Genomic DNA, 27,523 nt, shown 5'->3' on the forward strand with positions numbered 1-27,523 from the left:
ACCCTGAATCATTCAGTCATTAAAGAATGGACCATGTTTGAATATCAGTCCTCACCCTTTGATTTGCAAGTGATCCAGCTCCCTCTTCGTCCTCCCGCTCCCGTCCGTCGCCTCATAAAGGCTCCTCTTCATCACGCTCAGCACCTCGTCAGGAACCTCCGGCCACGAGTCCACCGAGCGCTTGACGTTGTACTTCTTCAGCTCGTGCTCGTTCCCGTAGTACGGGTACACCATCGTCTCGCCCTTGACGTCCTTCCTGAACACCACGTTGGTGCGGAGGACGCGGCTCAGCTCACGCAGGAAGCCGAAGGAGTTGTTGAGGAGCTGCTCGGGGGTGATGTGGACCACCAGGACCAGCTGGCCCATGGCGAGCTTCTCCGGCATGTTGTTGGCGCAGTCCAAGCCGTCCCACTCGCACTCGGCGTTGTTGCAGCCCTGGTCGCAGTGGCCGTCGGCGTAGTGGTCCTTGCAGTACTGGTCATACAGAGGACTGGAGGGAAAAGGTTCAATGAGGGTCATTTGGTTTCATTCATTATGATTTTAACCAATCTAATTTCAAACACCACTCACTTGCACTGCCCCTCCAGGTTCTGGCAGTCAAACCCGTCGTAGAGACACCCGGCGTTGTCGCACTGCGAATCGCACTTCCCGTCGTTGAAGTACCGCCAGCACTGCAGCGAGGCGGAGCAGTTCTTCCACGGGTCGTCGAAGTTGAGCGAGCAGTCGCCGTTGTCCCAGCCGCACGCGTGGTTGTTGCAGAGCACGTCGCAGTATTTGTTGTGCTTGGCTTCCTCGCACAGCTGGATGTCGCAGGTGACCTCCACCTCGGAGGGCGGCGGGATGTCGTGGCCGAACCCTCCCGTGAAGCTGTAGTCCAGGATGTGGCAGCGGAGGCCGTTGAAGTTGGCGGGGCAGACGCAGTGGTAGAACGGCGCCTCGGAGGTGTATTCGCACGTGCCGCCGTTGTAGCAGGGGCTGGAGTTGCAGGGGCTGTCGGTGGGGTACTGACACTCGGGCCCCGTGAACGACGGGGTGCACAGACACTTGGGACTCTTGTGGCCGGAGATGCAGGTGCCTCCATTGCGACAGTGGAGGGTTCCACAGGCCTGGGCGTCATATTCACACGTGGAGCCGGTAAAGCCCTTGACAAGACCAAAACATATGCAGAGCTCCTTATTTGTTTTTCTAGTGAAACAAATCTCTTAAGGTAAGTCAAGTATGTGTGAGTGTGTGTGTGTGTGTGTGTGTGTGTGTGTGTGTGTGTCTGTGTGTGTGTGTGTGTGTGTGTGTGCATGTGTGTGTGTGTGTGCATGTGTGTGTGTGTGTCTGTGTGTGTGTGTGTGTCTGTGTGTGTGTGTGTGTGTGTGTGTGTGCATGTGTGTGTGTGTGTGTGTGTGAGTGTGTGTGTGTGTGTGTGTATGTGTGTGTACAGCCGGTACTCACAGAAGGACATTTGCAGATGAAGCCATGTGGGGTGTTACTAGCTACAGCGCAGGTCCCTCCATTGCGACACGGTTTTCCTTTGCATCCATCAAACACCGTGTCACAGCGTTGACCTACAGTCGGACATATTGAATGTTAAGACCACTTACAAAAATATTCTCACATTTGATTTCTACCATGATTTCAGTCTAAGGCAGCAACTTACTATACATTTATTTTTTAATTATCAATTCATCAATTGAACGTGAGAAAATGGTCAAATGTACCAGTTAAAGTTTTCAAGCTGTTGCAGCTCAAAACCAAAAGAAGTGAAATCTACTATCACATAAGATGAAGAAAAGCAGTAAATCCTCATATTTTAGAAGCTCGACTTGAGAATGTTCTGAGTATATTTTGAAAAATGACTAAATACCTGTTATCTTATATTCTTAACGAGCTCAATATTTAATTTTAAAGGCCCTTTCATAAATGAAAACCTCAACTGATCATTTTCAAAGATAAATCCTTTAAAGAAATGTTAATGATTGTAGTCCCACAATACGATTAAAAGAAGCCCAAATCTACTGTAGGGAATCTGCAGCAGCACACAATATCAAACATCCCCCTCGCTCTTTGAGCCGACACACACCGGCTGACCGGTCCCCCCCGCCCGGCCGTTTACCTGTGTACCCGGTGCGACAGTCGCAGCGGTAGTTGTTGGTGAGCTGGATGCAGCTGTGCGTGCCCCGCGGGTCGCAGGGGTTGGACAGGCACTCGTTGACGTCGCCCTCGCAGCGCTCCCCCACGTATCCCGCGGGGCAGTTGCAGTGGTAGCCTCCCACGCGATCCACACACTTCCCTTTGTTGAAACACTTGGGCTCGTTGGTGACCGGGTCGGTGAACGGGTTGCAGTCGTCCATGTTGATCTCACAGTGCACACCTGAGCCAGGTATGGCAGGAGAGGAGGGACGAGTCATGTCAGTTTTCAATAGTTAAGAAAAAGGGCAAAAATCAATATCCAAGTAAGGTGTACTTTAAAATGATCTGCTCCTTGTAAAAACATTTTTTCAGTAAGACATTGAAAATAGAAAGTGATGGTGGGGAAATCGAATGTGCAAGTGATTATGGTAAGTGTTTTGACATCTTTTCCCATTCTTGGTGTTGACCTGCTTTTTTCTGCCTGTTTGTAAAGCACTTTGGTCAGCTCACGTTTGAAATGTGCCGTTAAAAAATAAATCTGAATGGAGTGTTTCAGGGCTTCTTGCATCGAACACTATTCTCTGGCTTGAAATTCAACGAAGATAGAAAAGGTCAAGATGTCCAGAAATGAAAGACAGAAATAGAAAAGGAGAAGAAGCCGGACATGACACCGGAATGGACTGATTATTAAGAATAACAGGTTTAGATGCTTTTTTGAATATATTACGTGTAAAAAAATAAAACTATGAGCCTTTAAACCCATGAATCCAAAAAAAGATTTCCCCTGAATTTTATTTCAAACCCCATCTAAGTTTCCTCTGTCTCGCTTTTTTGGGATACACCCAACGCTGGCACTTTGGGCTGACCTACAGGACATGTGTGAGATTAAAAATAAATCAATGGCGTATTTGACAAGTAGAGAAGAGGAAAGACAGGAGGAGGAGTTTTGCAGACATGCCGGCTGCTGTTAAGCCCTAATTAATGAAGCGTGGAGACGAGGAGGAGAGGATGGAGAGGAGGAGCGGTGTGGAGGAGTGTGCGTGGGGTCCGCTGACCTTGGGTTCCCCGGGGACAGGAGCATTTGTAGGTATTGATCAGGTCAATGCAGGTGCCCCCGTTCTGGCACGGCTGGGAGAAACATTCATTGATCTCGTCGGAGCAGTTGGTCCCCACGTATCCTGGCATGCACTGAGAGAGAGAGGAGAAGGAGAAGAAGGAGGAGGAGGAAGGCAGAGGAGGAGAGAGGGGAAACTTTAATCAATGTCTGACATGAAATAGATGTTTTTTGTTTACCTGGCTGTTTTCTGGCCTCCATCCTGCCAAGGCCAGCAGATCCTTTATTCCAGAGGAGATTTACATAACCAAGCTGTTCGCCTTCTATTTATAACTAGGTCTCTCGATGAGGCTGAGAGGATGCCTGCTGTACACTACGGCTTTTTAACGCATGATACAAAACTGAGGTCTCGGATTTAAAAAAAGTACAATATTTGATGAGGTTTGATGATGGAATGAGACCTTGAAATGCCAAGTAGAGTGAAATTTAAGACTAAGACTTTATGTCACAACATTAAATTATGTTTAGTTTGAGGTGTTTTCACATATGGTCCTCTTTCAATGGAGCAAACTAAAATAAAATGTATTTTATTTTATTGGCTTTTTTTTCTCCAATGCTTTTAATGTTTTATGTAAAGCAATTTGAATTGCCCTGTTATTGAAAGGTAATACACAAATAGAATTGCCTTGCCTATGTGGGTTTACATTGTCAGTTCATTAAAACGAGGACTCTCTGATGGGACTTCAGTCCTTTATGTTCAAAACATCGTTCCTACCTTCATCAACACTGTGCCTTTGCTCATTCATTCCCTCCCCATCTATTGCACATTAATGTCTCAATGTTGACTTCAAACAACTGGATTCTAACCAACTTAATTTTACATGATTACAATTGAACACAGCATGATAGCATTATAACTTTTCTGCCAATGCTATTTTTGACAGGATGGAGCCTGAATGATCACAATGTAACTGACATCCATCCATCGTCTACCTATCCTGTATTAAAAAGGTCGGCCAGCTGACATTGGGCGAAGGCAGGGAACACCTGGACAGTTAACCAGTCTATCACAGGGCTGACATATAGAGACAGACATGATTTCTGAATTCATATTACAGAAGCATATTAAATTAAATTCCCAACAACTCGATGCGTAGTGTTCTTACCTTGCAGGTGTATCCACCTAAAAAGTCGGTACAGGTGGCTCCGTTCTGGCAGGGGTTCGGGGTGCACTCGTCCACCTGCTCCTCACAGTAACTTCCAGTGTAACCGACCTGGCAGTGGCAGTAGTGGACGTTGCCCGCGTCCAGACACTGACCCGAGTTACGACACAGATGGGCAACATCGACTCCTGAGCAGAGAGGACGAGACGGCAGGCTTTTTTTATTTTCACCGACACGACATGCAAAAAGAACAGCTTTGGCCAAACAGGGGGAGCTCCCGTCTTACCTCTCTGCTTGGCTGCCACCTCACAGGAGACACTGGGGACGTCACAGTAAAGTCCCGTCCAGCCGGTCTCACACTCGCAGCTGTAGGTGGTTCCCCTCTGCCAGCAGGTCCCCCCGTTCTTACAGGGTGACGAGTCGCACCAGCGGACCAGGTTCTGAAGGTGCAAACGCACGGCGTCATTTACTTGGACCAATTTAGATATCCCAGAAAACGTTGATTTGATCATTCCCGGGTCAAAAGAAGTGAGTTAAAATGATGATATGGTATTTCAGTGTTAAACTACATAACAGAGTATAGAAATCACAGGCAATAGAAAGAACAGCTGTACGTTTAGTATCCAAGACATCTTAAAACATTACATCCTGGACATCATTGATTCTTTAACCACAGAATCAAAGTTTACTGGAATACTTGATAACACTTGATAAAGAGAAGTGACAGATGTAAAATGTCAAACAGCTAACAGGCTAAAGGCCCTCTCTGTCCTCCTACCTGACAGTTGAGTCCGGTGTAACCCTGTGGGCAGGTGCACTTGTAGGTGCCGTAGCTGTCCTGGCAGGTGCCGCCGTTCAGGCACGGTTTGGAGTCGCACTCGTTGATGTCATGCTGGCAGTAGCTCCCGGTGAAGCCCGGCGGACACAAGCACGTGAAGGTGTTGATGCCGTCCATGCAGCTGCCGCCATTGAAGCAGGAGCTGCAGAAGAATAAAAAGGATAAGGATGTTGCCGATGAGTTGTGGTGTATTTTTCTGCAGCTTATTTTTTAAGGACGAAAGGAAGAGAGCAAACCGATGCAACCTCACATCTAATGTGTCCAAAGAAAGTTACATAAGAACAGATATGCCCTCCTTCATATCTAAACTCCCACCTGGGAGCTGCACTGATGAGGTTGAGGGAAAACAGTGTTGGCGTTTTAATAAATAACTCAGTAAGAAGCTCATTCAGAGAACAGGCTACTGAACCTCCTGTTTATGGGACAGCTGCTCCATAAGAGAGGTTGAAGTCAGCCGGTGTATGTCAACACTCCACCAGAGGGGGCAGTGGTGGACCAGAAAATGGGGTCTACGTTAACGAAGCTGATGAAAGTGAACCTGAAGGGATGCTCTGAGAGTACCCACAGGGACCAGCCCGTCTGATGCCTTCACATAAACGCTGTCATGTGACACAACCATGACACCTGGTGAGCCGCGTACCTCTCAGTGCAGTCGGGAGTGTTGTTTTCACAGTGGATCCCGCTGAAGCCGGGCGGGCAGGTACAGGTGTAGCTGTTGACGCAGTCGGTGCAGTTGGCGCCGTTCTTACACGGGTTGCTCTCGCACTCGTTGATGTCCTCCTCGCACTTTGTGCCCCGAAAGCCGGCCAGGCAGGTGCACAGGAAGCCGTCCACCTCGTCCTGGCAGAGGCCCCCGTTGCTGCAGGGGTCTGTGGGAGGAGGGACGATGGAAGGCTTAGTGGGTCTACAGCACATCAATAAAGCACAAGAAGGGAATGGAGAGAGACCCACTGGGCTTGCAGTCATCGATGTTGCTGTCGCAGTTGCGTCCGGTGAAGCCCGGTCTGCAGGCGCAGCGGTAACTGCCCAGAGTGTTCTGGCAGGTCGCTCCGTTGCGACAGGGATTCTTCACACACTCTTTGATGTCCACCTCGCATGTTTGGCCTTGGAGGGGCGGAAAGAGGTAGATAAAGTCACTTCGTCTTTGAACGGTGGCGCAAAACAAGTACGCAGGGTTAACAGCACATGTAAGACACACAATCAGTAGATAAAACATCTATTGTGTTATCGTTCCTTTTGTAGAATCATTTATTCTGTAGAAATCGACTCTATTTTTGTCCTATTTGTTCGGTTCTTTCTGGAGCTACGCACATAATTTCACTCCAGGTTGTACGGTGAAAAATAAATGTGATTTTCTTTTTTATTTGATATAAATGTCTTTGAGAAAAGTATAAATCCTCTGCACAGTAAAGGAATTCAGTCAGGCAAAATGTGAAAGAATACAAAAAGAGAAAAGGGTGTGTCGCACACCAAAACTCAGATCTCATTCCTTAAAAAAAAAAAAAAAAAAAAGTAATCCAAAATCTGTCCTCTAAAATAATTTCTCTGTTAGGAGTTTATAGCACAACATTTCCAGTACAGGTCCTGTTGGACACAGATATGCAGACATTAATGTTTACCTTGCCATCCTTCAGGACAGACGCAGGAGAAGCTCTGATAGTCCTCTGACTCCTGACACACTCCTCCATGCTTGCAGGGTTTGGAGCTGCAGGGTGCCATCAAGGTTTCACAGTTCTCTCCTGTAACGCACAGTTTAACACACTTTAATTAAAATTAGTTTCACTCATAGTGCGTTCAACGTTACATTTTCACTGTGCGATATCGTGGAGGAGTCATGAACTTGGAGATAACCCAAGCCAAACGGACACGAATCATCTTTCAATCAGTGCTATCAGAAGATTTTAAGCAGGTTCTGTCAGTATTGGAGGCCTGCGGAGACATTTCCCTATCTCTTTCCATAACACACGGCTCGTACAGGAAGCCGGCTCCAGTTTCCGGCAATTGTGAAGCCATTTGCTGTTCTGTGAGACAGGAAGCAGGCAAACAGGAAATGTGTCAAGCACCCCGTTCCCACCCCGGCACAAACGAAGGCCTTTGGTTTTTTTCCCCGAAAAGACGACTCAACAAGTGCAAGAAAATGTGCCCTTAACCTTTCTATCATTCTATCATTCTATCATCTGTTTTGTCAAATAATAGGTGGGATGACATGGAAATATTTTCCAGCTCTCTAAGCAGGGCGGCTTGTGTGTCACAGATGAGCCGAGGTCAAAGGTCTGGTGTCTTTGAGCTCTGAGGAAGTCTTGCTGTTGAACTTTACTCGACAGTTATTTCATTCGCTGCAGGTTTTTTCCCTCTTTGCCCAATAACTTACATACATAACAAGGGAATGCTATATGCCTTGCTGGCATATCCAGCAAGGAAATGCCAGAACACGAAGCCAACACATGGGCGTATCAAATATCTTCAATAATATTTTCATACCCGTGTAAGGCAGGATACAGTTGCACTTGTAGCCTGCGACGTCGTCGATGCACGTCCCCTGGTTGAGGCACGGGTTGGAGGCACACTCGTTGATGTTGGTCTGGCAGTTCGGCCCTGCGGTTACACGATATATTATTATTCACTTTGAGCTGAAGGTCAACAGTCAAGTGGGGTGATTTGGATGACAAATGAGCACTGGTACAAGCCCAAACATCAGCACACACACACACACACACACACACACACACACACACACACACACACAGTACTGACCGGTAAAGCCCATGCGACAGGTGCAAACGTATCCGCTGGTCATGTCCTTGCAGGTGCCTCCATTCATACATGGGTTGGATTCACACTCATTGTTGTTGATGTCACAGTTTTTACCGCTCCAGCCGGAATCACAAAGGCAATTGTAGCTGACGAGGAGGAAAACGTGGGAAAATGTCAGTGATAAGTCATTAAACATAGACTCGACATAGACTAGACCTGGTGGACTCCCTCACCCGTTGACCTTGTCCTCACAGTGACCGTGGATGCAGGGGTTGCTGAGGCACTCGTTGACCTGGGAGAAGCAGGTGACGTCGTGGTAACCTTCCGGACACACGCAAGTGAAGCCGTTGATGCCATCGATGCAGGTGCCGCCATTGTGGCAGGGGTTGATGGCACACTCGTCGATGTTGATGTTACACATGGTACCTGAAAGAAAGGCGAGGATGCTTGTTTGGTTTCCTGGAGGAGTCGGAAAGTAATAGTTGGCCTTTTTCGGCAAGTTTGACGAGAAGATTAATCAAATTGGTGGTTGCATTCAAGCAACTGCATGATGGTCATTATCTGGTTATGGTAAGGGGCGGGACATTTCTGACAAACACACTAAGCGGTTGACCAATCAGTGCAGACTGGGCTTTTTGGGAGGGAGGGGCAAGAGCCAAACGCAGCGTTTCAGAGTGAGCACGAGAAGAGCTGCTGCAGCACAGCCTGATGTAGTGCTGTGCGATATGGACAACATTTTATATCCCGATATAGCTAATTTTATATCCCGATAACGATATATATCCCGATATAGTATTTTTTCTTAGAATTATATATATATATATATATCACATCTCAGCACTATTTTTGATAACCATGTGAATGAAAGGCAAATTAATGGCACTTTTTTTGACGTAGTCAAGTGGTTTTATTAACACAAGTGTTTTATTTTGAAACGTTTTATTGTTGAGTATGTACCGAACTTCCTGTTTCGCTATATTTGCCCTGTGCTGAATTGCTGCGCCGTGGTCTGGCATCCGCCTGAAATAGAAGTCCATATTTGTTGCGGAGAGCTGCGGACTGCCGGAGCTGAGACGCAGCGGAGACACAGCGCAGCGGACCTGGTGGGGATTGACCCATAGACTAAAGTGAAACGTATCTGCTCCGCTGGCGTGGCGGAGACGCAACGCAGCGGAGACGCATGCAGTGGAAATGCGTGTAGCAACAGTGCTAAACAAGTAGCCTACACGTTAAAATTACGATATAAACGACAGAGGGTTATATTCTACGGTAGACATTTTTATATCGTACTACGATATATATCGTAATATCGCACAGCTCTAGCCTGATGGGAAAAATAAAGCCTGTTTTGAGCATTAAAGCATGTAAACCTCAACATACAGGTAGGCACCAAGAAGGAGCAGAATAGGTCACTTTATGTGAAGTCTTATTTGAAATACACAACAGACAGAGCCACGACACAATGAAGTCTATACCTCAGTGCAGAGAATGTATCAATTTACAGAAACATGAGGGGGTTTAAGTCCCCCCCTTTGTCGGCCACTTGAAGCGTTGACGCCATTCATCCTGGTGCCACGCATTACATAAAGGCAGCCCATTTAGCTTTAAAGCAGGGACCGGCTTCCAAGCTTTTAAAAGCTCAACTTTCAGGAATCTTTTCAAGGGAATCTGTTCTCCGACTCCAATCCCAGGTGACCATGTGCGCCAGAGTCTGTGTGTCCTCTCTTTGTGTGGGAGGGCAGCTCACGGTGTCCTAACAGCAGCAGGTTGGGGACAGGGCGGAGCTGGAACGTGACACCGGTCGAGCCTCATAGGAGCGTGCTGACTCGCTCGCCGTCTGTCACCCTCCCCTATGAAGAGCCCTCACTCTTTAGTCCATACGTTCGATGCTCCAATCCTGCACCAGAAAGACTTTCACCTTCACCTGAGACGACGGCCGCATTTATCTTAAGTTAATTTCACACCTGGAGTCACCTCCACCACACTAACACGGATAAACTCCTACATCCTACAAGAAAAAGCAGCAAACGACTTCACTTGGCAACAAAATATGCATTAGCTTGCCAACGTCCCACTCCCTCCTCGGCAGCAGTAAACGTTCCTACTCTTTCATTTGAGCTTTTTGTAGTGAGAAGATTATAAAGAGGTTTAGCGGAGTCCTCTGTGTATAAAACAGCCACGTTTCAACACTGAGCAATAACGTGACCGTCTCTCTCGCTGCTGGTCTCTTACCTGTGTAGCCGGGTTCGCAGGCGCACTCGTAGCCGTTGATCTTGTCGATGCAGGTCCCATAGTCACAGGGATTGCTCTTGCAGTCGTCAATGTTGATTTCACAGTTGATTCCTGAGGACCAAAATTGCTTTCAGCATCCCTACACATTGCAGGAGAAAGTGACGTTTGCATGTCTGCTGGCGTGTGTGCGGTGTTTACCCGTGGTGCCCTTGGGGCAGCTGCAGATGTAGGCGTTCACTCGGTCCTGGCAGGTGCCTCCGTTCCTGCACGGCTGACTCAAACACTCGTTGATGTTGGTCTCGCACAGCCGGCCCGTGTACCCCGGTTTGCAGTGGCAGCTGAAGGAGGCCAGGCCGTCGATGCAGGCGCCGTAGTGGCACGGGTCAGAGTAACACTCGTTGATGTCCGTCTCACAGTGCATCCCAGAGTAACCTGGGAAATAAGAGTTCTTTCACTATCACAGTATCACTTGTTTATTTCATTGCTTTTTTGGGGATTTCAACTATCTTATCTCTATTTCTGCTTTTGTTGTATACCTTCGGTGCATTCGCAGGTATACTTGTTGGGACCGTCTGTGCACTTGGCGCCATTTTTGCACGGCGTGCTGGCACACTCGTCGATGTCTATCTGGCAAAGGTTCCCAGTGAAGCCTGGAGAAACAACAAGGGGAGCGTTACTGTGTGCATGTGAGCATGAAGGAGTGTGTGTGTGTGTGTGTGTGTGTGTGTGTGTACAGACACGGCTAATGTGTTCTCACCATTACAAACTGGGCCCACTCATAATCCCGAGGCCATACTACAAGAGCTCTCCACGAATCAGAAATCTGCATGTTAATTAACAACTGCGCAACACCACAAATTCTCTATTTTCCCTTTCACTGCTTTTCAGCACGACTCCAAAAGGAGACGGGAGAGTGGGGGGAACCGATTCGGGGGGGGAGAAACGAGGGAAGAATGAAAGTTGCGAGGCCTCCTGACCAAGGGGTTGAGAGACAATGGAGGGCCTGTCTACTCAACGCAACGCCAAACGGAGCCCGTTGCCTCCTTTGTCCCCCAAAACTTTTCCATCACAATGTGCATTCTCCTGTCTTGCTTTCACCCCTCCTGCTGCACCCCCTCCACTCCCTGCGCGCCTCTAAAGAGAACCAGCTTGACCTTTGACCCTCCACTATTCAAACTCCTTGTCATTCAAAATCAACCAGCAGGCATTTCTCCTTTCTTTTTCCTGGAGTTATTCTCATCTCAGATATTTTCCTCTCGTCTCCCCTCTGTCACATGATGGTACAGTCCGAGGACTAGTAGGATGTTGTTTGTTGACACACCGATGCAGGAACGCACAGGTGGGTTGAGCTAATAAGACAGACTCCGGCGAAGCTAATCCGGAGAGGAAATATTTGTGTGGCTGGCGGAGAGCTGATGTCTCCCAGTGGACTTGAACTCTTCACTGACTACGGCAATGTAAACAGTGGAGACGTGCAAATGTGTGCGTTTTCACTTACACACATATGTACATAAGTGGCTAAAAATAAAAATTTGGTATCACTTTCTAATAAGGTGAAGATATTAATAAAACACATTTTGGATGTGAAAAATCCCTTTGGCTTGTTTAAAATGTTCTCTTTGGTAATCATGCAGTTACTAATGTTCCTAATCCTTAATAAATGATTACTAGAATATTAAAACATGGATTTTGGTCCCGATGGTCCTGCAGTCCTTTTCCAGAAGGTCAAACGGTGGAACTAGTCAAAGGCATTTTTCACAACCTGGCAAGCCTGTTTTTATTATGTTAGTAAAATATGTTTTAACCATTATTAAACCATTATAATCCTAAGAACTGTATCTACTTTCTCTTCCTCTGAGCCCCATTTAGCCCAACTTTCTAACCAAAGTGTATATTAATAAGCAATAAACATTTTATTAAGTATTTCTTAGTATTTTTCCATCTTTTTTACGTGACATACAGTAAATCTCACTATGAAATATGCAGCCTGAGATAACCAGCAGAGCCGCAGAAACGAACGATGCTAACCAAAGAAAGACTTCCCAATCGACAATAAACAAAACAGCCAAGATCATTATGAAGAAACTTCAATAATATTACAAAAAAAAAAAACAGAAGTGGATGATCAGCAGTTTGGAGAGCGAGCGGGGGAAAACAACACCAGTCTCTTTTGTGAGCGATGCTGCCAGTTTCCAGCAGTGGAAAAGGAGCTGGAAAAAAAACTCAGCGGTATAAATCGAGTGTTTTTTTGCCAAGATGTGGTGCAAAAGTTACGTTTCTTCACAGTTCAGTTACAGTGTCCCATGAAAGAATTCCTTTAGACGCACCCATATGCATCCACACACAAAAGCTGAAGTTGAAATGTAAGCATGCTCAGGGGCACACACACACACACACACACACACACACACACACACACACACACACACACACACACACACACACACACACACACACACACACACACACCTCAGCAGCCAAAGAGGGATTTATCCCCAGACTGATGGAATCAGGCATTTCAATGGCTCTCAGTGGGGTTTCCATGGCTATTCCATGTACAGAAATAATAAGAGGGGACCCTCGTCTCGGGCCTGGCTCGCAACGGGGACAAATTTACATCTCAAGCAGGGCGGTTAAAAACCCTTCCCCTTCTTCACCCCTCCCTTCCTGCTTCAGCATAACGGTTTGTGCCTCTCAACACCCCCCCCACCCCCCACCCCACCCCTCCATCTACCCTTCCAAAACAACACTTTCACCACCACCGCCACTTCGCGCCGCTTCCTCACATAACCCTCTCTCACTGTCGCACAGTTTTCTTAGGCGTTAAGCTCCTGTGTTCACTCTTGTACCCCCTCTATCAATTCTAAAGCTTCCTTGTTGGGGTGTCTCTCTTTCTCCCTTTCTTTTTCCCTCTCAACAGGAGGAATCCTGCCTCACTCCACCCAAGCCGCCTTTGATCCACCCGGCTCAGACCTTCTCTATTTTCCTCCCCGAAAAAGAAAGAACAGAAAAAAAAAAATCACTTCCACCTCGATGATCCCGATGAAAGAATGCAAAACAAAAAAACACCACACATTAAGGGAGCTTTCTTGTCTTCTCTCGATCCGAGATTCAATAGTTGCATTCCTTCACCCCTGAACAAAACATCAATCCGTCTTGACCCAATAGTGTAACTCCGATGGCGTTTCTGGTGAAAAGGGGGCTGAAGCGACACGACTGGCTGCCCTCAAAATAGACCAAAGGACGACCTAGTTCAACATCACACATGTCATCTTATAGTACCAGCTGTTATTATTAGACCTCTCTTATTCCCTGTCACCATCAAAAGTCTTGATTCCACAAGTTTCTGCTCACTCATCAGACTTTAAAAGAGATAAGAAACTTGTTTAAGAAGTGGAAACTTCCTCAAGCCTTTCCCTATAGATTTTTTCCCCCTCTCTCCTCCTCGACTGCTGCGTTGGTTCTGGGCTACCCGGGCCTGCGTAAGCCTGCCTCAGGGCTGGGATTAGTGCCCGTCCAGAAAGAAAGGTGTTTGTGTGTGTGTGTGTGTTTGTGTTTGAGTGAAAAAGAGAGAGGGAGTAAGGTAGAGAGGTAGAGAGGGAGAGATCGACCTCTGTGCCCCCTGGCCCCAAGCCTCCTCCCCCCACCTTCCTCCGCCTCCTCTGCAGCAGCACGGCAGCCTCACCTGTGGGGCACTGGCAGTGGAAGGCGTTGATCTTGTCGATACACTTGCCGTTGTTCAGGCAGGGGCTGTTGGCGCACTCGTCCGTATCGATCTCGCAGAACTCCCCTTCGTAACCTGGCCAATTAGCAAGGGAGGACCAGGAGGGAGATGGATTGGTTAGACAGAGAGAGGCATTTTCACACTGCTGTTTATATAACGTGTTTCAATTATACACTGAGGCTATATACATATTAGTCAGACTGCAATTATTTTTAAGGCAATTATTCATTCATAGTGGAGAATGGCCTTAATAATTTATGTGATGTCATCAAATTGCTAGTTTTGTCCAACCAACAGTCATGGGTGCTGGAAACAGGGGGCCAAGGAGCCATTTTTTTATTTTCCAAAATGCAATGGTTATTTATATTAATAATAATAATAATAATAATAATATTGGTGTTAGTTTATAATCTGTCTGTTCAGAATTTGGCGGTTTATGTTTGTAGTTGGCTTTTTTTTTTTTTTTCAAATATGATGCTGTAAAAAATCTCTTAAATTGAAATGTATAGTGTCAGAAAATAGGAAAGGAGCCCATAGTGACACCTTCAGATGGCTAATTTTATCTGACCAACGTTTGAGATCCCAAAGATTAGAAATAATAAATCATATAAAACAAATCCTCTCCACCCTTAAGAAGTTAGGAACAGGTTTGTTTTCTCTTTATAAACGTCTTAAATGATTGTGGGTCCACAGGATTTGTTTGTAAGCCTTGATTTACAGAAATTGGCAAATATGAATGAGTCTCTAGTCTCTTGTCAGTTAAAAATAGTTTAAAAAGTTACATTTCCTGTATATTTGAGGGTAACAATAACACATTCTAGGAGTGATAATCAGGACAGTCTGAAAGGCTTTGCCATGTGTTAAATGGCATTCTAAGATACAGTCTAATACCTGAGTATGTTCTGTATCAACCTACCTGGCATGCAGATACAGTGGAAGTCTCCTATCTGGTCCAGGCAGGTGGCCTCGTTCAGACACGGGCTGGACATGCACTCGTTGATGTCCAGCTCGCAGCGCGGCCCCACGTAACCCCGCTGGCACTTGCACTGGAACGAACCCTTGGTGTTTATACACTTCCCTGCGTGCTCACACGGGTTGGAACCTGTTTAAAAACACAATACTTTTACTTTTGCTTTACTATAATAGGTCGACACCAGCGTGCACACAACCTCACGAGGAGCAATTTAACCGTAAAGACATGACAATGAGGTAATTTGGGTGGTTTTTGTGTTGTTTGACGAAGCCAAACCAAAGCCACGACTGCGTGCGGTTATGACAATAATACCCCCGAGGGTGTTATTTACTGCCATTATGGGCCCAATTATGGGCACCAAAGTATCCATAATAACAGGAAAGAATGAGCTCCTATTGTGGCTCATATAAAAGAGTTACCAATGTGTGATGGTTGAAAAGCTTTCTTGACAGTAGTTTAGCACAAACCGCTCCCGGAGGTATCAACAATTGAAATGCGCCCTCAAGTTGTCAGATTTTTGGGTTGAAAGGAGACGACAGAGTTTGTGACTTTTACCCAGCGAGCACTCGTCCATGTCCTGGTCACAGGAGGTTCCCAGGTACCCCGATGGGCAGGTACAGAAGTGGTTTCCACTGACGGGGTTGGTGTCACAGTTGGAGCCTTTCTGACAAGGGTTGCTGATGCAGGCGTCGTCCAGCTGGCACAGCAGCCCTGGTACACAACACACAAGTATGAAGTACTTTATAAAGTACACATTAGTGTCTTCAAAAGTCTACACCAGTCAAAGACAGCTTAGCTACAGAATGTCCGAAATAAAACATGCCTTTTCAACCATTTACGGTAAGATCACACTTTTAACACTAATATGCCGAAACAATTTTAAAAAATTGATTTCTTTGTATTTATATATCAATATCCAATATATGTTTCGTTCTGTGCAACGCGTGCTTACATCAGCTCGTACCAAACATTTTAAACCAATAGTATCACGACATCCATCCACCTATCAATCTGCAGCTGGAGAATTTGTGGGCTAATCTTTTAAACCATCAAATGAAATTCCTCCCAACGTCATGTCCCGCCCGTCTATCCCGTTTCACTCAGAAATACGTAAAAATACAGAAGACAGATACTCTTGAAATTCTGTTTTCTTGAAGTGATATTTTATTTATCTGAATGAAAATAAACGCCAGGGCTACCTGTGCGGCCGTGGGGGCATTCGCAGTAGAAGGAAGCGACGCGGTCGTGACAGGTGGAGCCCTGGTGGCACGCGGCGCTGGCGCAGTCATCGATGTTCTCGCTGCAGTCGTCGCCGGCCCAGCCGTTCACGCACACGCACTGGTAGCTGCCGTAGGTGTTGTGGCACGTGCCGCCGTTTTGGCAGGCGTTGGGCATCAGCTGGCACTCGTCGACGTCCTCTCTGCAGACCTGACCTGAGGGAGGAATGAAGTCGGCTCACTCTTCTCCTGCGCCTACTTGGTTTACTCATCAAGTCACCTTCATCTGATTAAAGTGATACGACCATGAGACTCTACAAACCTGTGAATTCGGGTTTACACTGGCAGTTGTAGGTGTTGACTCCATCGACACACGTCGCTCCATTCTGGCACTCGTGACCTGGACAGTCATCGATGTTGTAGTGGCAGTTCTTTCCTGTAAAACCTAACACAAAGAGAGAAAGGTGAGCGACGGAGTCCTACTGGGGCTTCGGATTTTCAGTTACTGGTTTCAGCTCCGTTCCCATTTACAACAAAGGGAATGAAACTAAGTCTACAGTTAAATGTGGTCAACGGACTCTTTTCTTCCCAAAGAAAGGAGGCAGCTGTACCCTCCTTGAGGTCTGTGGTAACCTTGCTGTGTAATAACATCCACTCCGCTATACAGTTACACAAGAGGCAACCACTGGACTGCACATGTGCCATGATGGGTAATATATGAGAACCAGTACAAAGAATCGCTTCCACTGACTGGAGGCGTTCTTATGAAAACATTCAGGAAACAATTGCTTGTTTGTTTCTGATGTCGAGGAATATGGCTCATAAAGCTGACTATTATGTGGAATTATATTTAAAACTGTGGATCATTTTCATAAGAAACTGATATTTCTGCGAAATAAAATCAGTGCTTGTGGCTTTCAGCTGCTGTACCTTAATGTGAATATATTAAAGATGGTATTTGTGGGTTTTTGATAATTATTTATTTGGGTTATTTGGACATTGTTTTTGGTGGGACTGGGATGGGTGAGTGAAAATCCACGTCACCCTCAAACATGCGTCCTCATTGGCACGCACAAGAAACGACCGAGACCCTCTCATAAAACACTTCACAGGGTCAGCTGACATGTAAGGTTTAAAATATCGTGGGAGATTTCGTTCAAGGACAAAAAACAAAAACACAAAAGGATTTTCAAGGAAGATGTTTCAAGGAACAGCTTGTGATGGACAAGCAGACGAAAACAAGGCAAAGTTATTCTGTGCAGAGGTTGATGAGGTGGCGGGCACGACTTTGGTCCCAGCAAGCTTTGCTCCACTCCGCTATGTGTAAAGGATGTTGTCCTTTGACCATTTCCTTATGATAAGCCCCGATGTCTTCCTGCTCTGCCTTGTTCACACACTGTACACACCGAAGCAGAAACACACACATATACACAAGCAGGAAGAGCCCTGCCTTAAATGACATCATCGCTTGACCGGCAACTTACAGGAAGTTGCATTTTAAATTCAACTCCAGGAATTCAACACAGGGCGTTTAAAGAGGAATAACCCCACTTTAATTCAAGAGCATGGCATGATTCAGCTTACAAATGGCGGATCTGATCCATTCTTCTTCTTCGTAACAATAAACCAGGCCTTAAAGTGAAAAAACGCCAGATCACCACAACAACAAAGAGCTCCCCAGCCCAGGATGAAGTGTGCTCTCCCTACCTGGCACACAGGAGCACTCGTAGCTGGTCTCTCCCTTCTGGATGCAGGTGCCTCCGTTGTAGCAGGGCGACGGGTTGCAGGGCAGGTAGCGGCTCTCGCAGTGCTTGCCCCTGTACTCGTCCGGGCACTGGCATTTGTACCCGCCGACCTCGTTGATGCACAGCCCGCCATTCTTGCAGGGCGACTGGCTGGCGTCGCACTCGTTGACGTCCTGCTTGCAGGTCTTCCCGGAGAAGAAGGGCGTGCAGGTGCAGACGTAGTGGGACTCGATGGCGGAGCACTGGCCGCCGTTGGCGCACGGGTTTGAGGCACAGGGGTCGGCTTGTTGGCACAGTTTACCTGAGGGCACAGAGGAAGCATGTTCTAGTATGGGCTGGGCTTTTAAGGGGAGAAAAAACATGTCTTTTGTTTTTCATGTACTGGTCAATTTGCCTCCATACAGCAACAAAGCAAAGAAAACATCCAAAATACACATTTGTGTTCATGTTACTTCACTTTGTCTATTAGTGACTGTAGATTTCTCCCCACTTTACCAAAAGCTAGCCCATAAAGATAGTAAATAATGCCTAATTTGCATATTTAAAACACAATATTTCAGAAAATGGTGAAGTTTCATGTTGATATCTATGAATTGATATTTTTACCCCATTCCCCTAGAATGTATTGGTGGTTTTCCATGAAGAGATAAAATGATCATAATTCAGACAAAAAACTAAGATTAGAGGCAGATCTATGTCTTTACTGTCACATTTCTGCTGCGTGTTACCTGACCATCCGGGCGGGCAGCGGCACTTGTACGTCTGGAGACTCTCCAGCTCGCAGGTGCCTCCGTTGCGACAAGGCGAGCTGATGCAGATGTTGTTGATGGGCGTCAGGCAGCGGCTGTCGGTGTAGCCCAGTTTGCAGGTGCAGTTGAAGTCCACCGTGTTCCCCTTGGACACGACGCGACACGTGCCGCCGTTCATGCATGGCGAGGTGGTGCACGGGTCGGGAAACTGGCACCTGCTTCCTGCGTATCCATCACGGCACCTGAGAAAACACAGGCAGAGAGGTCAGCAGGGTTGTTTTTTACTTGCAGCCAGGTGAGGAAGGAGAATTACTTCTTTATCTCAGATTTGAAGTATTTAATATTTCTCCTTTACAGATGAAAATTAGCTACTAGATCCCACAAAAACACAGTAACTGGGTTGAAATAAGCTCAGCTCACCATTTAACAAACTGCACTCAAAGACACCAAAAAGGCATCTATAGATGACTTCCTCATGCTAGTGAGGTTTGACTGGATTCATTTGAATATGAATGCTTTGAAATTCTGGACTTTGGGCGCAATCATTCACGGAAGATTATGTAGAACCATTATTTCGCAAATGCAAACAATTTACTAATGATGGAATGAAACCCTTCCTTCTGCTAGATGTATTGGTCTACCAATAAATGTCCATGCTTTCTTCGTTTACAATTAGCATGACAAAGGGTGGAATGGCTCAAAGGGAATTCCCAAACACTATTTCCATCCAATCTTTTTCAGCTCAGCGCGGAGTGAGGAGTTCACAAGGTTGAGACAACACTTCTGACTAGCAAGGGTCATGGCTTTGTGTGCTACTGTGCTTATAAATCAGCTGCTTTGGTAACCAATAAAACTAACGATCCATTCCTCTTAAACGATGGTCCCGTCCCTGTTGTTTTTACAGCGTGGCAACACGGCCATGAGAAAGTATGCTTTAAACGCCCCCACCCCCCCGCTGCCAACAATATGTTTCAGGCTGTAAAGCGGAGCGGCCTGAAGAAGGGGGGGGACAAACTCCTGTGATGTTTCTCACCGGTTGTGTCCGAGACATGAACGCCACTCGCACCCCAACGAACAAGTTCCCAGAGAGGGAGGGAGAGAGAAAGAGAGAGAGACAGAGAGAGAGAGAGAGAGAGAGAGAGAGAGAGAGACAGAGAGAGAGAGAGAGCTGCTGATGATGATGACTGGGACACATTCACACATTTACAATTACAATGAGAGGAGTTGAAGGGAGTCCCCTGAGGATACGCACGGCTCAACAAAGAGGCCACACACACACACCTCATACCTACACAGTGGGCAGTCTTTTACACACACACACACACACACACACACACACACACACACACACGCACACACACACACACACAAGATTACGCACAGGACCTCGTTCATTCACAACTGCATGCATATCCACACATAATACTATAAAACTAATATTGGATTAATCCATGTCAATGATTTATTGTGAAAAAAATTACAAACTTGTTCCAGTTCTTTATGTCATCATCATATGCTGATTTTCTCAGCAATGAAGCCAGGCTTCTGTTAATATTAAACGTCATCGAACAAAGGCAGACGGTTTTGAATGTGTGAATATCTGATGCCAAGGAACGGTTCAATATTGTGAGAAATATGCTTCTATGCCATTCCCCATTTATTCCAGAGAGGTATCAGATTGATATACATGTACATTAAATATGAAGCTACGGGCAGTAGTAAGTTAGTTAACAGTGCATTGAGGACTGAGACCCTTTTCGTAGCTCTATTTGACACCAAAACCACGGTCCCATAGTCATCAACTTCAGAGATTCAATACTGTTGTCAACAACGCTGGGTGGCCGGGAAGGCTTGGTCATTACAAAAAGAAAAGCATCTAGACAAAAGCACCGGAGACGATAACAAAAAAATCATCAGCATTTGGAATTCTTGTTCCTGATCCGTCCTTTCCAAGAGTGGAGGCACAAGAAAAGGCGCCATCGCGGCACCCTTCAGCAGCTCTCAGGGATGAAATGTGCTCACGTTGACCCTTTTGTCAGCACTCATTCATCCCGAGGACAAGGCAGCATCTATGCCACAGTGTTTGAGCTGCAGGCCAACATTATGGAAACTTCAAAGCACCTTGCCCCCCATCAGACCTCGTTATTCTTCCCTCCCCAGAGAGGATCTGCTCCGGCATCAGACAAGAGATGGGAAGAGGATGAAACGGAAGAGACTGTGGAGCCAGCAGAAAGATTTCTGAAAAGTGAATTCCTGTACGGAGGAAAAGTCACTCAGGGAATGTCTAGAAATCTAAATTTCTTCAACTTTTTTTCTTGATAAACAACAGTGCCCAATATTGTGCATAAAACATCCTGTCGACTTCAAAGCGGCCTTTCCACAACATTAAACGTAGCTGTCACTCTCAAATACCTGACCAGAGCCAGAATGTCTGTTAGCCCTGAGGGGCTGGCAGGACCACGTCCCCAAACATTCCCAGGGGGGTCCAGTATGTGTGTGTGTGTGTGTGTGTGTCCTGGGTCTGGGGACAGGGATGTAGGGACAGGCCTGTGTTTAGACAGGGTCTCCCTCTCAGGGGATTAGGCAGCCTTAGGACCGTGGTAAGGAAAAGAAAACATGCCATGCTAGACTGGCCGCTGCACAAACAGCAGTAGTGAGTGGTGGCATGTCACCTCGTAGAGCGGCGGGAGTAGTACCTAAGCATGGTGTCTGGGAGCAGTAAGGTCAAACCAGCTCTAGTGTCAGAAGCTGGAATTCAAATCGGTTATATGCAAGCAATTCTGCACACACAATCCTGATTTAATGAAATGTCTACTTGTTGATGTATTACTTACTGTGACAGTGAAACCATACTATTGGTACTTTTGCAATCTGTTGGACAAATACTGTGACATTGTTGCAGTTTCCACTTTCTGATCGAATCTGATAAAACAGACGTATCTGCACATTAAAGCTGTGTGTGTGTGTGTGTGTGTTGCAGTGGAGAGAAGCAGCAGATCTGGCTGCTAGAAGACCAGTCCAGTTAAGTCCCAGCGGTGGCGGGTGCTGAGGTCGTGAGGCGCCACACGAGCTCGCTGGAAAAAGGCCGCAGGGAGCAGGTGCGCATGTTAATGAGGAGACGGCAGCTGCTGCCCCGGCCATTCACCCCCTCCCCCCCAACCCCAACCCTCCCGCAACTCCCATAACCCACCACTCTGCCTCTTTCTTCTGCATGGCACCCCAGCCTGTCCTCAAGCCTAGACAGAGGCAGGGGCCATGCAAAAAAACATGTACCATCGCAAATCTTTCAGAAAACTTGCTTCATTCAAACTTTGGATTACTCTGTATTTGTGTGCATGCTTGTAAACATAGTCACTGTTTAGCGGCATCATTTTTTTCTCCATAATAACTGCTAACTAACTAACTGCAGCTGTGTGTTTGGTGTCTTATAAACCCATGGGGGTTTGGCTGTAAAAATAAAGACATCAATCAATCAATGAGAATATGATGAAAGGCTTTACCATGTGGTTATTTCATATGTGCCATTCATTTACTGAACTACCAGAAAACATGTTCACACACACACACACACACACACACACACACACACACGCACACTTTCCCCTCACTACTTAGCAGAGAAATGAAGAGCGCGCGAGGAAGAGAAGAGAGAGGGAGAGCGAGCGGAGGATGAGTGGGCCCATTGTTTTTCCTCCCATTCAGATTTGACCAGAGGCCACACCTCCTCTTTCCCAGCCTTCCCTCCTCTCTGTCTCCCCAATTAATATCTTAATCGTCTTTCATTACATATGGCTCATCCCTGATTTTTCCCCTTTTTTCCTCATTATTGCTTTCACTCCCTCCGTTCCGTCGTACGGTCGCTGGCATCCACTCACTCCCCTCCGTGCACCTTCTTTCCCTCCAAACCCGCTCACCCCCTCTTCCCCTGCAGCCCCTCATTCCTTTGCATTTGTAAGACACCACATTAGGATTTATAAGCCTCAACTGACTACCGCTCACTCCCCTTAAACTTTCTTTCAAGTTCCTCCAAGCTGCTCTGCAACGTTTTAGTGGTCTGCGATGTTTGAGGCCAAGCGTAAGGCAAAAGAAAAGCTTAAAATCCAAAACACACAAGCGGCGGGGCAAACAAAGGAGTCTGAAAGAAAGGAAGCTGGAACTGGTTGGATTGGGTTTTCAGGGGGAGAAAGGCAGAAAGGGGTTGCCAGTTCAGAAGGAAAGAGACCCGTGTCCTGATTCTTCACCTGAGGCTCGCTGGCGGCCTCGACTTACGGCTCCCTGAGAGAACCTGCGTGACCTTTGAGACCCGGCATCTGCCCTCGCGGAGCAGCCCAGCGCCTCACACCGAGGCCTGAAAGACAAACAGATAGAAGCCCCTGCACCCTCACCTCGGTGCACGTGGACGCACTGTGCAAACACACCCCAGCTGAGGTGCTAACAGAAGTCAACCGTAGCACGCGCTGAGCAAAGAATGCGAACAGTTTGCTCTTTAAGTTGGCGAGAGCCCGAGGAATACGCGCTCAGCACAAAACAGCTCTTTGCAGGCAGCTCGCTGCCTCAATCAGAGCTCAGATGTCTCAAACAGGAGTGAGGGGTGGGGTTGGGAGAAAAGATATTCAACGACTCTTTTATGAAGTCTTGCCTGTATTCAAAACAAACAGAAAAAAGCAGCTGCTTCAACAAGAGAAATCTGCTGGCCTGGTGAGCGGGATAATCTCCACAGCAGCAGGTAAACTGGGCCGCAGGAAAGGTAAATAAAGCAGACATGAAAAGAGAGGCGCAAATCAGAAGCTGAGCAAATATCAGGTGTGAGGGAGGTATCGTATAACTGCAGGACAGCACAGGAATTATCTCTGCGGTGAGGCCGATACTGTTATTATCTCTTCTGTCATCCCTGCCCAGTAGCCCTCATTGTTCTCCCCTGCGCTCGCTCCTTCTATTGCCGCCGTAGCCCGTGGCAACAGGTCCGCCACACTGACGGGGCTGCGTAACGGGGACGGGCGGCGGCTCGAGCCTGCAGCAGATGTTGTGGTGACATCTGACCCCGGGCCAGGCGTCACTCTGAAGGGGCTTTCCTCAGCGTCGGGCCAATCTGCCATCTGCCATCTTTCCGAGGTGACACAGATGGGGACGGAGGCTTTGAACCCATGTTGGCTACACATGTGCACTGTACACAAACACAAACCGAGAGTGAGCACCTCTGGGTTTTTTCGGCTGCTACGCGGACCCCAATCCGTATCCGTTTTAAGAAGCTTAATGAATTAGGTCGTGCATTTATTTGATTATTGCGGCGTGTAAAGCTCTGTGGGAGACGGGATCAGTGTCTGGTTCCATTTCTGTAAATGATACAATTAACATGACTTTAGGATAACTCTTTGTTTACCCATGTTTTTACATATTTGAACAAAATGACAGAAGAAAACTGATGTTTAGGCTGTTATTTAAAGGGTTTTGGAAATCATTTCTCTAGTTTCTGATAACATTGTGCTCGCCCTGTGCATCCACAGCTATTGTGAATGAAGTGGGTCAAGGGTTAATTAATCAATTAGTTAATCAACACAATAATTATGTTTTTTCTGGTAAGAATGCCACACACTCATTGGTTCCAGCTTCCTTCTCGGCTATCCGTGTGAGGCTGATTTGTTGTGTATTTAATATCATAGTATATTAAATATCTTTAAAAAATGTTTAAGTCAATTGCACTAAAAAAACGCAATTTAAAGATCTCAAGTTGATCATTTAGGAAACGTTTCCCTACAAGCGCTCATTAGCTGCAGCCCTGCTAAGAAGTCAGTCAGTCTGTAAAGTATAATGGATTTATAAACTTGTTTTAGGGCTGCTGCCGAGCTCCCAGATCTCAGAGGCCAAATACATGTAAATAATACACAAGCTGTAATAAAGCAGAGTTAATATGTCCTTCAGTGCCAGGAGTCAGACTGTTAGTGGAGACGTTTGTACCTCTGGCCCCCCTCCCATCACCCTCCTGTCTTCCCACCACCCTTCTCATTTCCTGGCTGTTTAGTGCTCTGCCTGCTCTCAGGCCCCTTTAGTCTTGTCTGTTTTTGAAGCGTTGCCCTGAGGGCTCCTCTCATTTCCTCCACGCTTCTCTCTCTCTCTCATTTTTGCCCCCTCTTGTGTTTTCCCTGCAGCATTTTGAGGCTAACCACTGTGACAACTCTGCCACCGCTGGTGGACAAAATCAACACTGAAATGCACGCTCAAAGTCAGCTTCAATCACACACAGTCGAGTCTAGTGAAACAAAAATAGCTCTCCCACTGAAAACTGGCACAAAGAAAAGCCGGGTCTGTGTTTGTTGTGGAGCTGAAACCAAAGTTACCAACAAATCCCTGCTGGCTACAGAAATTACAGGGGAAACGCTGCCCCTCGTTCCCTCTCCTTACATCCATCCTTCTTTTCCTTCCTCTCTAATCGTACAGGAGAGACGACCTGGCCAGCCCACATCTGGCAGCCTTCATTAGAGACCCTGTTTATTTGGGAGCGCTACGGACTCATGGGAAAGAGCCAGCTCCCCCTGGGATCAACCACTCAGTGTGTGTGCATGTGTGTGTGTGGACATCTTGAGTGTCATAGCAGCTCTAATGACTTCTGCCACTGCCGACTTTACGAGGCTGGGAACCACTTAAAGGCTTTACGGGTGTCTGAAGGTGTAGCTGACGGTGCAAACGGACACTCGGGTCGTCGCTGTACACGCCGACTTCAAGCTCTGAGCCGGAGCATGCCAAAATGTCACGCCGCTGCATTCTCGCTGCGCACAATTGTCCCCCCTAAATCAAGACCAGGATTAGGCTGTTAGCAGCCGTGGTATTTTTAGGTTGTAGAAGCTGGTTATGTATTAGTTGTGTGAGTTAGATAAACTACAGAAGTGTGGACGGTAACTTTCAAGCCGGTGTTGTTCGTCCAAAGATTTGTTTAGGGGCAACATTCTGTGTATCATTTTGCCTTTACACATACGTTATATAACGCATCAGCATTAGCAGTACTAACTGACAGCTGAGACCAGCACATCATTTTGGTTGTAAAGTAACAGCTTAGCAGCTAAAGTGCAGACTTTTAAATGTGATTACTCGAATTTTAAGGTTTCACGGTAACATAGCGACTTTGAAGTTGAAGTGAACTCCAGATAAAATGTTTGCCAGCGGCAGTTCAGTCCCTTTTTGGCGATATTTGTTTGCACTTTAGCAAACTTGGCAACATGCAAAGTATGCAGAATCAGCTGGAATCAGTTCCTTTTTGGAATGAACCATGTATGTACAACTATCACAGGATTTCTTTATTGAGGACAACTTAAAAACTATCTTACTAGCATTTCTATGCAGATTTAAGGATATTTATTCATGATGTATGTCTAAATATGTGTACCACGTCTGTGCGAAGCAATCCTGCCTCAAACACTGCAACTTGTCTGTCCCGTCTGGATAAGTATTATTGCTTATAAGCCTTGAAGAATCCATTTTTTAACAGACACCATAATTGGTATCAGTCTCACAATCTGAACAAACGGCTCCTTTTCACCACAAAGACATCACACTCCATTCTCCTGAATATCCTGCGAGCTAGTGCGTATCGGGAGGGACTGAAAGCGAAACGCACACCTGGCAGACAAAGTCAATCTGTTCCTGTGCGGAGCTGAATTGGACAAAACCACAAGTAATCATGGGTATTATGGAGCACGCTGCTGTGTGGAGGAGTGCATGTCCCTCTTGTTTGTTGTGCTACAAACCACAGACAGGTGGTCTGGCTGAAAGGGGGGAAAAGAAATGAGGAAGTGTGGTTTGGAGTACGCTCGGTGTCTTTATCTCACACACACACACACACACACACACACACACACACACACACACACACACACACACACACACACACACACACACACACACACACACACACACACAACACACACACACACACACACACAAACACACACACACACACGATCAAAGTTTATATGATTTGTCTTGGCATATGCCAACGAGGTGAGGCTCAGATATCAGTAATCCTCCACGCTGAGGTTCCCCCACCACCAAGTCACTTGGTTCAGTCCGACGATCAGCCCTCTCACCAGCCGGACTCTCGCCAAAGGGAACCCAACACCGGCGGCAGCGGCCATATAAAAGCCTCGCGCTGTGTGTTTATCCTTGTGTGATGATATGATCAGATACGCCACCTTTTCTTCCCTCGGGCCACTCCGAGGCCGTTTCCTGACTCTGAATGGATGCGTAGATGGGGGGGGGGGGGTCTGAGATAGACTCATCTGACCGGAGTGAACAGAGGTGCCATTAAGGAGTCCCCCAGAACCGGAGAAACAAGGGCTCACTTTCATTGAAGTGGGTGTGTACTGTAGCTTTAAAGAGTCGGGTTGTTATCTTAGGCAACGCAGAAAAACCTGAAACCAACACAAACTTTTACACACATTCAAACATTTCCACACATCCACCACATCAATCTTAAGCACTGGTGTCCACAGAGCATTAACACGTCAAAGACAGTTACTCTGATTGGCTGTCGGCTACACAGAACTAGGAAAGAAGCACTCAAAGACGGAGTCGGGGATGGAAAGTTGGTAAGCATGTGTCTGACTGTGAATGTATTTGTAGCATTACGTTTTGAAAGCACTCATGTATCAAAAGAATGAATGAATGAATGTCCGGATTCTCCGTTGAGTTCACTTATCTATTGATGGGTTTCCAGATCCAAATCAGCTGCTAATGCTAACGTTTCCTTTAAAGTCAGTCAGTTAATAGTGAGATACGTTTGGGTGATTTTGTTGTGATTTTGTAGGAAAAAATGTATTTCTCAAACTGTAATGGAGCTCAGGGATCCGACTGGTACTAAAATGTAAAAATGCTACCCGGCTATAACAATCAAACATCATGAGGATGTTGATGGTGGGAAACTACAGATACTTGTCAAAAGAAATACCAGCAAATCAACAGT

The 27,523-nt window shown here is 46.5% G+C and overlaps 1 protein-coding gene across 2 annotated transcripts in view; it reads right to left on the reverse strand.

Moving 5' to 3' along the window:
- notch1b (notch receptor 1b) overlaps window positions 1–27,523 on the reverse strand; it is a 39,328-nt gene that overhangs the window by 8,034 nt on the left and 3,771 nt on the right. For both annotated transcript variants that reach the window (XM_084025876.1, XM_084025875.1), the window contains exons 3-26: window positions 18,550–18,812; window positions 17,784–18,122; window positions 16,399–16,521; window positions 16,059–16,292; window positions 15,415–15,570; window positions 14,803–14,988; window positions 13,848–13,961; window positions 10,699–10,812; window positions 10,361–10,594; window positions 10,163–10,273; window positions 8,164–8,356; window positions 7,931–8,076; window positions 7,658–7,771; window positions 6,796–6,915; window positions 6,128–6,280; window positions 5,817–6,045; window positions 5,117–5,318; window positions 4,625–4,778; window positions 4,342–4,526; window positions 3,177–3,309; window positions 2,105–2,362; window positions 1,444–1,556; window positions 571–1,142; window positions 56–490 (exon numbers count right to left, since the gene is read on the reverse strand). In XM_084025876.1, coding sequence (XP_083882002.1) covers window positions 56–490; window positions 571–1,142; window positions 1,444–1,556; window positions 2,105–2,362; window positions 3,177–3,309; window positions 4,342–4,526; window positions 4,625–4,778; window positions 5,117–5,318; window positions 5,817–6,045; window positions 6,128–6,280; window positions 6,796–6,915; window positions 7,658–7,771; window positions 7,931–8,076; window positions 8,164–8,356; window positions 10,163–10,273; window positions 10,361–10,594; window positions 10,699–10,812; window positions 13,848–13,961; window positions 14,803–14,988; window positions 15,415–15,570; window positions 16,059–16,292; window positions 16,399–16,521; window positions 17,784–18,122; window positions 18,550–18,812 — 4,881 coding nt within the window. The remainder of the gene's footprint in view (window positions 1–55; window positions 491–570; window positions 1,143–1,443; window positions 1,557–2,104; window positions 2,363–3,176; window positions 3,310–4,341; window positions 4,527–4,624; window positions 4,779–5,116; window positions 5,319–5,816; window positions 6,046–6,127; window positions 6,281–6,795; window positions 6,916–7,657; window positions 7,772–7,930; window positions 8,077–8,163; window positions 8,357–10,162; window positions 10,274–10,360; window positions 10,595–10,698; window positions 10,813–13,847; window positions 13,962–14,802; window positions 14,989–15,414; window positions 15,571–16,058; window positions 16,293–16,398; window positions 16,522–17,783; window positions 18,123–18,549; window positions 18,813–27,523) is intronic.

The sequence above is a fragment of the Eutrigla gurnardus genome (genome assembly GCF_963514095.1).
Source record: "Eutrigla gurnardus genome assembly, chromosome: 13".
NCBI lineage: Eukaryota > Metazoa > Chordata > Actinopteri > Perciformes > Triglidae > Eutrigla > Eutrigla gurnardus.